We start from the raw sequence: 13,168 nt of genomic DNA, 5'->3' as shown, positions 1-13,168 counted from the left end.
TTGAAAGACCTTTAGAAAGAGAACTACTGCTCAAGACTACTTTAAAAATAAAAAAGTGTGGCTCCTCGTAAAATATAAAGAAACAAGGGGAGCTCAAGACTTTTGCAAAGGACTGTATATCACAACCAAAATGCCAAAAAAATAAAAAATGAAGCCATCATTGAATATACATACAAATGCCTGAAAAAGAAAACTACAAACATGGGCCTTCGTTTCTGAAGAATCTTTGCAGTGACATCTCTGGGAAACATGACAAGCAGCACAGTGACGCTCCATCTTTGTTGTTATATTAAAGCAATTCTTCCTCATGGATCAGAAGGGATCATCGTGTCTTACAACATTACCACAACAAAGGTTGTGGCACCACACAGTATCTTTGTCAACAAAGAATATTTGAACAGTTTTGTTTACCAAATCATAGCAACAAGGACCTCTGGGCAGCAAAATGTCATTGTTCTAAATTAGCTTTTAAAAAAAGAAAAGAAAAAACAAAGAAAATAAAGTTGCTAAAATGTGCACTTTCTGTTAAAATGTGCAATTTCTCCAAGGAAACCATAAGACTGGGGTAAAGACAGGAGGTCAGTAATGATAAAAAGGCAGTGCAGATAAACATCAGGGGACACACCCAGAGCCTAATCAAAGTGCAGCGCTCTGTGACGGCTGACGACATTCAGCCACTCGTGTAAACACTACAGAAGTATGACGGAGCGTGAGAAAACAAGAGCACAGCGCACACCAAACCACAGACGCTAAAGCACAGAAACAGAGACGAGGCAGACACACAAGACCCAAAACACACCACAGTGAAGCTTCTTAACACTGTTGTACATTTGTGACGTGCACAAATACAGTGATTACCCCCCCCAAAAAATGCCTAAACACAGTTCTACTGCAAAAGCAGATACTAATCAGCCCCACAGGCACGCACACACACAAATAAACTGTTGGTAAGCTGTTTTGGCAGTGATGTATGTAATGTCGCCAATGGTGTGGTTTACACTTGGGGGACATGACGTCAAACACACACAAACACACGCCGGTGAACTTACCCGACACTCTCCTGTTGAATCTGCTTGGTGGTGGAGCTGTGAACAGACAGAAAGAAAGAATTCTGTTTTAATGTGGTGACATTTAATACAATTTCATGATTATATGGAAGAAGAAAAAAATCCATATAACTATTGTGTGCTCTGAATAGACGGTGTTCATAATTGAAGGAGATTGGACAAAAGGTAGACAGACAGAAATAATGAGACTAAAAGTGGGACACATTCAGAGATGCAGGTGGGCAAGAAGATTTAGAGAGAAACCAAGTCCAACCAGGAGAGATTTAGAGATAAGAGAACACCACAAAGAGCATTTTCAGATTAGCACAGTTATCAGTCTCTTTATACACATTAATGAGCAGTGACTAAAGACACACACACACACACACACACACACACATTCCCTGAGCTGAAGAGATGCATTTTTTCATGACTACAAAGTGGAAAAATAAAACAAAAGTTGATCACAAAAAACAAAAACAAAATAGAGATATGAATATGCAACAAATAACTTAATAAGGAAGTCTCAGATGCATGTTTACAAGTAAAGCATATCCAACTATTCGTACGTCTAATGAAGGTTATGCTGGAATAAAATCTAGCTGACAGATCACATTACATGTAATAATCATTTGGTTGCCTAAATAAGCAACACAATTCCCCCCCCCCCCCCCCCCAAGTGTTGACAGGTTTCTGCGTTCAGAGGTTTGCGGTTTGTTTATATTTTGTTTCAACAAGACGACTTGTATGCACGCCAGTGTAGCCAGCTTCAAGCTGCTGCATAGCACTGTTTGGATGCACAGATGCTGCTGGGGCGCTGTTGACATTTTTTGAGCCGCCAGGGTAGCACATGTCTCTGCTTTCAAATTCAGCTTTCAAGGACTCAAAACAGCATGCACCTCCACTACCAGTATGTAACGGTAATCGCTGCAGATCAATGCAATGTGATGAAGAAAAAACAAAATATGAGGCGGCATGTTGTGTTTTTCTGAGTTCTGCTCATCCTAGATTCGGCAATAAAAAAAAATCAATGTATTCCTGAAACCCAAGCTAACACATTGTACTCTGTACAAACTAAACAAACACTGAGCCAAATGTTGGTCAATGTATTTACATTAATAACTGCATATTCACAGAGATGTTTATCAACTTGCGTCATGTTCATACAAGTGGATGGAGTGCACTATGAACTCAGATTACAATACAGTTTCAGATGTGGTGACATGTGTAAAATAAAGTGGAACAACCCTTCTTTTATTACACTGCCCTATAATTTATAAATAAGAGCAATCATGAAAAAGTCCCCTTATGGTGTCAATCATGATACAAGGAGCAATAAAACAAGAAATGGACTTTGCCTTCAGTCTTGATTAAAACACCTAGTAAAGGCCTTTCTCCTTAGGGACACCAATAAACTTGCATGTATTAATACTGAACTTTTTATCATGCTACAAACGAGCTATCCACAGTGCATACCAGACATGAAAAGTAGGGCTGTAGTCTTAGAGTTAACTGGGTGAGACTACAGCCTGAAACTGGTCTAGTTCTGCGAGTGTAAGCTGACCATTTGGGCATGGAGCAGCTACACTCACTGCTGGTGCTGCCCCTTTTTGTTGTTTTGGGGGGTTTTTTCCCCCAGACTTTTCCCAGCTGAGCCACAGGAATACTTGCCAGGAAGCCATCCTTTTGCTCACAATCTTTTCTCCTGGCTTTATGGCCTCTCAAGATCAAGGACCGGTGAGGCCCTGTGGCAAAGAAATTATTAACAGGTCAATGAGCTCTTCAAAGGAAATAAAACAGCTTTAACATTTCTAGCCGTTATTATTCAGAGTTTGGACAATAACACATTAATTTCCTGTGTTACTTTGATAGTTGATTATACAGGAGCTGGCTTTAGCCAATGTTAGTAACAACATTAAACCCAAACACAGGAAAAACATCCTACCTAAATCAGGGAATGTTTCCTGGAAATGTTTCAACAACAACTATAATCAAGTTTAATATGTGGTCATGATTTCAAGTCCTGCGCACTTGACAAAAGAAAATTTTCAGAGCTATGGCAGCCCGGAAGAACACAGCTGGGTATAAATAGATAGCAGTGTAGATGAGAGCATATGTACAGTGAAACAATGTCTCAGCAGTGTGTGTGTGTGTGTGTGTGTGTGTGTGTGTGTGTGTGTGTTATGGCTGGGAAGTATATCTACTTTAGTGCATTGATAGGTTTTCAAATGAGATACAAAATGAGACAATATCACTTCTACCTGGACAAACTAAAGTTGGTTACATAATGTGTTTCTTCGGTAAAGCCAGTGCAACAGCTGTGCCCTCGAGTTTGTATGTGATTGTGAGTATTTAAGTCTGTGTGCAACATGGCCTTCATTTACGCACGCAGAGGGTAAGTTTGAGGTTCTAAACACCTGCTTTCTAGCAGTGGGCTGTTACAAGCCAGCGTGGGTATGGTTCACGGCTGAAATACAGATACACACACACACAGCATGTGTCTATTGCTACCTTATTACCATCCTGTCAGAGCAAATTAGATCTGGACTGTGAAGACAGGAGCTTGGGGAAAACTCACATACACACACCACTTTACTGCAGTCATCTGGGGATATGGAGAGGGTTTAACAATGCCTGCTCTCTCTGGAGATCAGGCTTACTTTGGCTCAACAGATAAAGCCATAGAGGGGTCCTAGTTAATAGTACACTGACATCTGTGTCACATCCAAGAGTAAATGATACACAAGTGTGCGTGTGTGTGTGTGTGTTAGCTCTCACATATATACCAGATAGTCAGGTTCTTGTGATCTCCTTTACTTGAAATCTGGATCTGCCTGCTTGCATGTTCAGTTTTAATGCCATGCATGAGTAAAACAGTGTCGGAGCCTCCCATAAAAGTTACAAGCCCAACAGAAGCAGTCCTTGGCAGATTGTGATTTAACCATTCAAATAAAAGCAAAAACCTAGCTCTTGAAGAGGCTCTACACAAAGTAGAGGCAGATAATCTTGTGTTTTCTCATAAAACTGGGTGGGTAATGTTAATGAACATTAGCCAAAACAGGAAGTAGATTAATTTTCATTTTGCCAACACTAATACATGAAGTGGGGGGGGGGGTTGTAAAATAGCACTTTGACAAACCAATGTTTGTCTAAGAAACAAAACAAAAACACCCCACAAATGGCTCATAAATACAGATTTAAAAAAAAACATCCAAAAGTAGTCTTTTTTATCTACAAAAGGGTCACTGTTTTGTTTATCACATGAGCAGTCAGTGGTGACACACAATTACACTGATATCCTATTTCACTTATTTAACAGGGAGCCTAATATATTTCATGTGAAATTAGAAAAAAATCTCAGTCCGGGCACCTAACTTATGTCTTACAGTAGTGATGTCAATATGGCTTCATAAATGCACACTGTTTTCTGTATTGGTAATTACTGTGATGAGCTTTAAAAACATCTTCTTATTGATTTTTACAAGCTACAATGGGAAAGTCTAACAACACTCTGACTTCAGATGCGTCGTCATGCAACCAAAGTCAACAAGTCTTAGCTTCACAGAGAGCAGTAGTATACTTTTGCCCTTTTTTCACATGTTTAGTTGTTCCTCCACCTCTTTCACTGGAAATCATGTCCATAAGAAATGTGGTCAGCACACATCACTCGAGGTGAAGCCTGCAGAAAAGCAAGGCTGGAAAACAACCCACCCATTAGTTCAGGGTTAAAATTAAATGGTCTATCACTGACTGTAAGTGTTCTTGAATAAACTAGAATACTGTTTTCTATAACTAACAAGATGAATATGTGCTGTAGTTAACTTGGACATCAATGCTAAAATACATAACAATGTACTATGCCTTTAACACACATGCACATAGCACTAACATTCTTCCATCAGTGACCTCAGGTTCACCTGCTCATTCATCTATCAGCCCTTCCATAAGAGCTTGGTAGGTCTGAAGATATACAATTTGTGATACACTGAACGAAAAACATAACATAAACTGGTTTCTTAAAAGAGGTGCATTGAGAAAAATCCCGACACCACCTGGGAAGATTTAACTTCAGCTTAACCTAATTTTTACCCTTTCCCAAACACACTTTTCTCTCCCTTCAACACAATCCCCATTTCCCTTAAGCGCTACCATTCACCCACCAACAGGGAGGACGCATTCCAAACTGCTTAAAATGATTTGTTTTGATCCGACTCAAACTCACGAACAGGTCAGATCGCTGCAGGTACCGCAGGCAAGAGGCACAAAGACGAGAGAGGAAAAAATATATATATATTCTCACACAGAATTTAAGATCCACACATAGACCACAAAAGGCCATGCTTGGAAACACTGATGTACTTTGTTCAGCAAAAAGCTGCAATAATGCCCACCTCACTGCTCTTTGACTGAATATATGCAGACAATACTTTGTTTTACGGCTGTTGTCTGTACTTTTGCCCTTTACATTTAAAGCACACACTGATTTCCGGACCACTGTTGCTTAGGTTTCACGTTCCTTTATATGGTCTATCTAAAAGACTAACTAATCACATATTTTACAAGTTAATACTGTCCTCCTCCGTGATTTTACTGTATCCTCAAATGGTGCCTAAATTCTTTTGGGTTTTTTGGTGTTTTTTTATTTGAATGCAAAAGATTGATTCCCTCTTCTTAGAGTCCAGAAGTTTTCAAAGGCTCATCTAGTTTCTTTTGGGCAGAGACAAGTCCATAAGAATTGCTTTTAACCTCCTAAGACTCGAACTCTTCCATGGCATGCATTTTTAATTTCTCTTTGATATTTGGGCATATTGGGACCCGATGAATATAAAAACAAAGAATTACCAGATTTTTTTTTAAACCAGATTTTTGTTTCTAAAAATAAATAAATAAATAAATAAATAAATAAAAAAAAAAAAAGAGCGCCATATGAGGACATTCGTTTAAAATTTCGATAGAACAGTGGCAGTATAATGTCCTCGTAAGTGGATATCAGGCCCTTGTAGAGCTAAATTTAGTATTTTGGTCTAAATAACCCAAAATGTGATGTCCACATATGTGGACACCAGGTCCTAGGAGGTTAAGTTCCCGTTGGTTGTCTGTGTCCCCTGATTGTAGGCAGCATACTGCTTGATTCCATATAACACTGAGGGCTCTGATATATTTAGCACTGCCCTGGGATTACTGCTGCTGTGATACTGCAACCATATTTCAGTGCTGCCATGAAGGTTGCACTGAAATGACAGTGGTATGAGGAGCTACACCCGCAGGATCTTATCACAAACTGCTGATCTGCAGCAGTTCACATAAGTGATGATCACTGCACTGGCGATCTGCTGCTGCACTGTGTTTACTTCAGAACAGACCATTTTAATGCGATATAAAGTCTGGGCAGTGACGTGAACAGTGAGATGACTTTTCTCTGGTCCTGTGGTTTTTTAGAGCTATGCACTTCACCACCATGTGTGTCAAACTGCAACCAAAGTCAACAAACGAAACAGCAAGTAGACGTGGATCTTTCAGGGTGATTTAGGTGCAGTGTTGAGGTGAGAAACAATTGTGCTGCAGAAATCTTTTCAGCCCCACCCCCAAAAAATCTGAAAAGTAGATCTCTAATATTTAAAAATAAATCTACTCTAAAAACCCATTGACTCTGGTCTGATGACTTTGCTGATCAAGTGTTCCAGTGTAGCCAGTAGATGTTTGGATAATTTTCAAATGTCCATGCTAATGGCTAAAAAAAAAAAAAGTATATCTAAACCTTAACTGTAAAATAGTTTGTTTACAATAGTCAGTTTAAAAGTGATTTGGGTACTGTCACTCTGCAGAGTCCTCTGTTAAAAGGATGTAGATATAATAAAATTGTGTGTGCACATGCTTTTATGCATTTCCAGTGTGTGGGTGCATAAGGCTGCGCATGCAAAGCGTGAAGTGCTCTCCCTGCAGTCATGTGGCTGAGGGGGTTGGGGGCGGGGTAGGGTGGTGGTGGTGGCGGTACCAAGTGTACGCCTGAAGTTGCCTTGGCAACCTAACACAAAGAAGATCTCATTGCCATAACAACACAACCCCCTTCACAATCTCCCCCCCCCAAACACACCCACACACCCACCCCACCCCACCCCAAACAATCCAGCTCGTAACAAGTAGAAGAGCACCCCCCTCCTCATGTTTTTTCCATTTCTCTCCATCCCTCCCTATACTCCCACGCACAGCTATAACAGCATTAACAGATGGAGGGAAGAGTAAAATAGAGAGGGGACCACAGAGGAAGAAACAAAAACACCAGAAGGGGTGATAGAGTGATTCTGACTGTGGAGGGGGAAACAAAGTGAAGGAAAAAAAAGAAAAAAAGACTATAAAATGCCTTGATAGCATTTGATGAGTGATGACTATTGAGCTACCTTGTATGACTATCAATACAGAAAAGGAAAAAAGGAAGGAAAAAAAGAGAGCACCCTGACTTGAGACTGTGCATAAATACAGGAAGTGGGCAAACTGATATGACAGGGGGAGGGAGAGAGAGAGATTCCCTGCTTGGTGTTTTCTATCGATTTCCCTTGCAACCTTTCTCAGTGTGTAACTGTCTGCTCAGCCCATCAATACATCATTCAGTTAGCTGGAGGAGACCAAATGAGGTATTTAGCCACAAGATGCTTCAAATTCCAATTCTGCAATGTTTGCTTCAACAACAGGCCTACTAGGTGATGACGCTAATAAGACTGACAAGTTTGAGAGGTACAGTTGAAGAAAACACAAAAGACAGATCTGCTACAGTTAACAAGGAATAAATGAGCCCCAACTTAAACTAAGGAAGCAGCGCTGGCTTTCAAAGCGTAGTGCTACAAGAAAAAAAGTGAAAAGTTTGGATTTGTCTGGTAATAGCTGCTCACACCTCCTAGTTTCCGTTTAACCACTCTTCCTGGAATAGTAACACTGAAATGGAGGAAATTTTTGGCTTTTAAAAGACCGGGTCAGTCCATTACATTAGCCATCCTGGCAGAGAGTCAAACACCATTTAGAGTCTTCAATCTATTAAACAGAATGAGTCTGGCAGAATAAAATAGTGACGGGGACTTAGGGCTGTTCGATATAACGATATATATCAGATGACGATGTAAAAACGTCTATCGTTTCATTTTACGCTATTGTTTGTTTCGTGGTGTCGCAAAATAAACTGTTTACAGCAATATTTTTTCATTATTTTGATGGTCACTGTAGTGGCTATATTAATTTCTTCAAGTTCTCTCTTTCTCTTCTATTTAATGTAACCAGTGTTGGGTAAGTTGCTTTAAATTAGTAACTTAGTTACATTACTAGTTACTTCTATCAAAAGTAACTCAGTTACTTCAAGTTACTCGTTACTTTCAGAGTAACTAGTTACTAGGGAAAGTAACTTTGGTTTTACTCAGAATTCTCTTGTTAATGTGTTGCTTCCGTAACTGGATACCCAGCAAGATTGCCAGTCTTCTAGCTTGCTTACTTGCCACAAGTGCACTGTGCCACCTACCAATAGAAAGGAAAAAATTATGTGCACATTTCCACGAGAGAAATCCCACACCTGATTCCATCCTAGCCTGCTTTTTACATCCAACACAAAGACTGCAGTCGTGGTGCTTTCGATTGTACTCAGAACTCGGAAATTCTGCCTTCTGAATAGGAAGATGTAGGTAACACCAGACTGCATATGAGCTGCATACAGAGCTGGACTGGGACAAAAAAAATAATTGTCCCGGGCATTTTGACTAGAGACCAGCCCACCATTATAGGAAAAATCATAAAGCCTTTGAATGAAAATAAACACTGTTGTGACAGTGATGTACACTGTTCTGATGGTATATATGTATCAATCAATTGTTTGTTGTAAGACTCAGATAATTATATTTTTAAAATGACATTTTAAATGAAAGGGTGGAGTGCCCACTCCGGGTCGGGGATGAGTTCCTGCCCCAAGTGGAGGAGTTCAAGTATCTCGGGGTCTTGTTCGCGAGTGATGGGAGAAGGGAGCTGGAGATCGACAGACGGATTGGGGCTGCGGCTGCAGTAATGCGGACGCTGCACCGGTCGGTCGTGGTGAAGAGGGAGCTGAGTGTAAAAGCGAAGCTCTCAATTTACCGGTCGATCTACGTCCCTACCCTCACCTATGGCCACGAGCTGTGGGTAGTGACCGAAAGAACGAGATCGCGGATACAAGCGGCGGAAATGAGCTTCCTCCGAAGGGTGGCTGGCCTCTCCCTTAGAGATAGGGTGAGAAGTTCGGCCATCCGGGAGGGGCTTAGAGTAGAGCAGCTGCTGCTCCACATCGAAAGGAGCCAGCTGAGGTGGTTCGGGCATCTGGTAAGGATGCCCCCTGGGCGCCTCCTGGGCGAGGTGTTCCAGGCATGTCCCACCGGGAGGAGGCCCCGGGGCAGACCCAGGACACGCTGGAGAGATTATATCTCTCGGCTGGCCTGGGAACGCCTTGGTATTCCCCCGGACAAGCTGGAGGAGGTGGCTGGGGAGAGGGAGGTCTGGACCTCTTTGCTTAGGCTGCTACCCCCGCGACCCGACCTCGGATAAGCGGATGAAGATGGATGGATGGATGGATTTTAAATGAGAATAAGAAAGTATTTCCTTGTGCCCCCCTTTCCCTTTTAATTCCCTACATGGACCTCTGGCAGCACTTTGCTAGACCCGCCCCTGCACAGTTACCAGCTGTCAGCTACTTAGAAAAGGATCCTGGTGTTATTTGTCTCTCAGAAACAGTTCATAACTTCTCTTCAACTCATTCATGTCACCTAAAAGGTAAACCTGTTTCTCCATCACAGCTCTGATGATTCAGTAAGGACATCTCCTGGTTTCATCTTCATGTTTCCCTCTCACCACATATCCAAACCGACATAATGACCAGCAGCTTTTACAGCTGTGGCTCCAGCAAACATCAGCTGATACTAGAAATTAATATTAAATAAATTCTAACAACAGCTGATCAAGCTTAAAAGTGCTGCTGTTGTTTACCACGACATCCGCTGGTTTCCTCTTTCTGGCGCAAAGTGGGCGATAAATAAACAAGAGAGAAAAGCCGATCAGCTGATCATTGATCAGTTTCATGATTGAAGTAGAAACAGCAGAGGGAGGGGGAGAGAATGAGAGGAGAAGAGGCAGCTGTGCAGCAAAGACATAGAATAACTCCAGCTTTGTGTCTTTTTCATTGTAGCTGAAGTCTGGGACAAACTGCGTTCCTTCTCAGCTCAACACGAAACGCATAATATTTTCTCTGAATGAGATGATTCCGTTTTTTACGGGACAGTTGGCAACTCTACTAATTAACCTTATGAACAAAATAAAGTTCAACATCAGTAACATAGCACCCACCCAGCTGTATAGAAACTCCGTCATGCTAGCTAGCACGCAGTACGAAAAAGTCAGCATAACGAAAATAAACTCCACCTAAACTTGGTTCATATCTGACCCAGATGGACTGCAGATTATAACTTCTTACCTGAAGTTCAGTTCACCTGACACTCTCGGACCAGCGGCCGCTTCAGGTCTCTCCTCTTGCCTCCCTTTTCCTTCATCCACCTGCTGGCCTCCACCACTTGCTAATGTTATTGAATCTGTGGAAGCTCCGCAATAGCCACCACACGAAGTAACGAATAACGAGCCTATCTAAATCCCAGTAACGAGTAACGCGTTCCTGGTTTTGGCATAATAACTAGTTACCGTGTTCGTTACCACAATAATAACGTAGTTACTGTAACGCGTTACTTAATAACGAGTTAGTCCCAACACTGAATATAACCACACTACAGACAGACAAGTGTTGGTTTTTATGCGTTGTCATTAGCAACAACAACGGTAAAACCACCGCGTGTTCACTTGTTCCACGTAAACCTTTCACAATAAAGCTCAAAATCTTGTTGAGACTTTTCAAAATAAACTGATTCACGTGAAAGATGCAGAGTGTTTACGGATGAGAAGCAAAATGAGCCATCAGGTGCTAAAAAATAAACCTTGGACTCAAATGTTAGAACAGGCTTTTCCCCGCAGCACGCTGTGTAATAAATACTCAAAGAAAACGGCGGCCGTTACAACCTATGTCTAAAAATGTATAGTTTCATGCATCAGTTAAAACACTCGACTTCAGGTTTGTGACACCCAGCTGGAAACACTTCACGCAAGTCGAGCTGCCCGAGATTCACAGAATTTACAGAAAATGTTACATTTTTGTGATTTATACCGTTATCGGACGATAGATGTCTTAATATCGGGATATGAGATTTTGGACATATCGCACAGCCCTACGGGGACTTGATCGTGCTTGGCATGTATGTGCTGCTGGCAATTTTTCAGAACAACACTGAAAATAGACTATGTGTGACTATTTGACACCCTCTATTAAATTAAGAAAATTTACCTTAAAGTCTAACCCTAACTCAAGTTTAAAAAATGATACACATGCACAGGTCCTATTACAGGAGGGGGAAGACCATTATTTTGCCAGCATATCAAACATAGCTGAAGAAGTGTAATGATTGATTGCTTTTTCATCTCTAATTCCACAGTAGCAACTCCCAATTACTGAGAAATTTGTATAGTTTCATCCCTACAACTTGGCTCAACCTGCAAAAATGAAATGTTAGTATTATTGTTTTGATATTGTGGCTTTATGTCTCATAGAAAAAAACAACTGCATCTAAAATGTTCACAGCTGATCTATGAATACATCCAAAATATAAAAACACACATTCAATAATCTTTCAATAAATGCAAAAAAACAAATATAATAACTTAGTTGGTACTAGCCCTGAGAATAAACTACGACTTTACAGACATTTGTGATTTGGAGTATTCTATCTATTCCTCTCTCCCCCCTCACCTAAAGCATATTCCCTGCTCAGCAACAATTCCTGCCATCTGTTCCTCCTCTCTCCATCTTTTTTCATCCAGTCCTCTCAGCCTCTATGCTTATGCCTGTTCCTCTTACTTTCTCCGCCTCTCAAGGCCTGATTGATAAGAGCGTCAAGGGTCAGGGTCAGATGTGGAGCTTCCCCTCACGTGTTACCTCTCCTCCAGAGCTAGCCACCAAGGACTTCAGCAAGACTCTACTGGCACGATCTCACATAAACACACTCGCATGCATTTACAAACAGTAGCTTAAACAGGCATTTGGACCCACAGCAAGACAGAAAGAGCAATCCACACAGATACATAAAGCATAAGAAAGGTGTTCATATAGGCACACAAACAGGAGATGTAGACACATAACTGGCAAGCTCAAAAGCAGACTCAATAAAGCACATCATCAGCTCGAGAAGTACTGCACACTCCCTTGTACACTGAATACAAATCCACTCACTGGAGGGAAAAGTACAGAGGATTGGCAGACTGGTCTGAAGTGGGGGAAAAAAAATTCTCTGCCATTACCCTGCATGTCCTCCTCCACAGATAACATTTACACATGTACCCCTATATATCACCAGTCGGCAACAATACATTTTTTAATACAATTTTTAACAGCGATTTTTAATGAATACAGTTTTATTAAATTTAACTAAATGCATAGTAGGGAATAGGGGCAATATACCCTCAAAATTATATCACAATATTTCAAGAAGATTTCTGAATCTACAGAAAAAATACAGAACAACATTTCATCAAAGCTTGCAGCTTGCAGGCAGCATTATTTATAATATCCTTTTCTAATGAGCAACTGTCACAAATGACCCATTACATAATTTGAAGTGTGAAGCTATTGAAGCAAGGTGCCAGCACCAGGAGCATTACAGTGCAACAGTAGTGACACAGCAATATATCAAGCATAAAGATGTAAGCACTAAAGTAGCCTAGGTAGTATTTTCTCTGGAAATTTTAAGTAAAACTATAATATAGTTGTTTAACACTTTAGTTTAACAGCAACAGAAGTAAGAGTTAATCCTGTAAAATAAAACTGAAAAACATTTTCTAGCTGGTATGTTGTATATCTTGGGCCAAGATTTTTAACCACTTGCTTTAAAACCCTGCCTTTTTACCATGTGACCATCCACTGTTTGCTCTTCCTGTCATATGGTGTGCAGCTAGCAAGTGAGTCGTTTGTTTACTTTTGGGTCGCATATCACCAGCTTCTAGCATCTCCTCCTTTGTATCCT

At 40.9% G+C, this 13,168-nt stretch overlaps 1 protein-coding gene across 2 annotated transcripts in view; it reads right to left on the bottom strand.

Annotated features, from left to right (window-relative positions):
* Nucleotides 1–13,168, bottom strand: part of prkar2aa (protein kinase, cAMP-dependent, regulatory, type II, alpha A) — a 46,653-nt gene that overhangs the window by 14,416 nt on the left and 19,069 nt on the right. For both annotated transcript variants that reach the window (XM_026153127.2, XM_080294896.1), the window contains exon 3: nt 1,050–1,085. In XM_026153127.2, the coding sequence (XP_026008912.1) occupies nt 1,050–1,085 (36 nt within the window). The remainder of the gene's footprint in view (nt 1–1,049; nt 1,086–13,168) is intronic.

The sequence above is a fragment of the Astatotilapia calliptera genome, chromosome 20, assembly GCF_964374335.1.
Source record: "Astatotilapia calliptera chromosome 20, fAstCal68.1, whole genome shotgun sequence".
NCBI lineage: Eukaryota > Metazoa > Chordata > Actinopteri > Cichliformes > Cichlidae > Astatotilapia > Astatotilapia calliptera.
The sequence above is the reverse complement of the archived record's forward strand: the minus strand, read 5'-3'. Positions and strand labels throughout refer to the sequence as shown.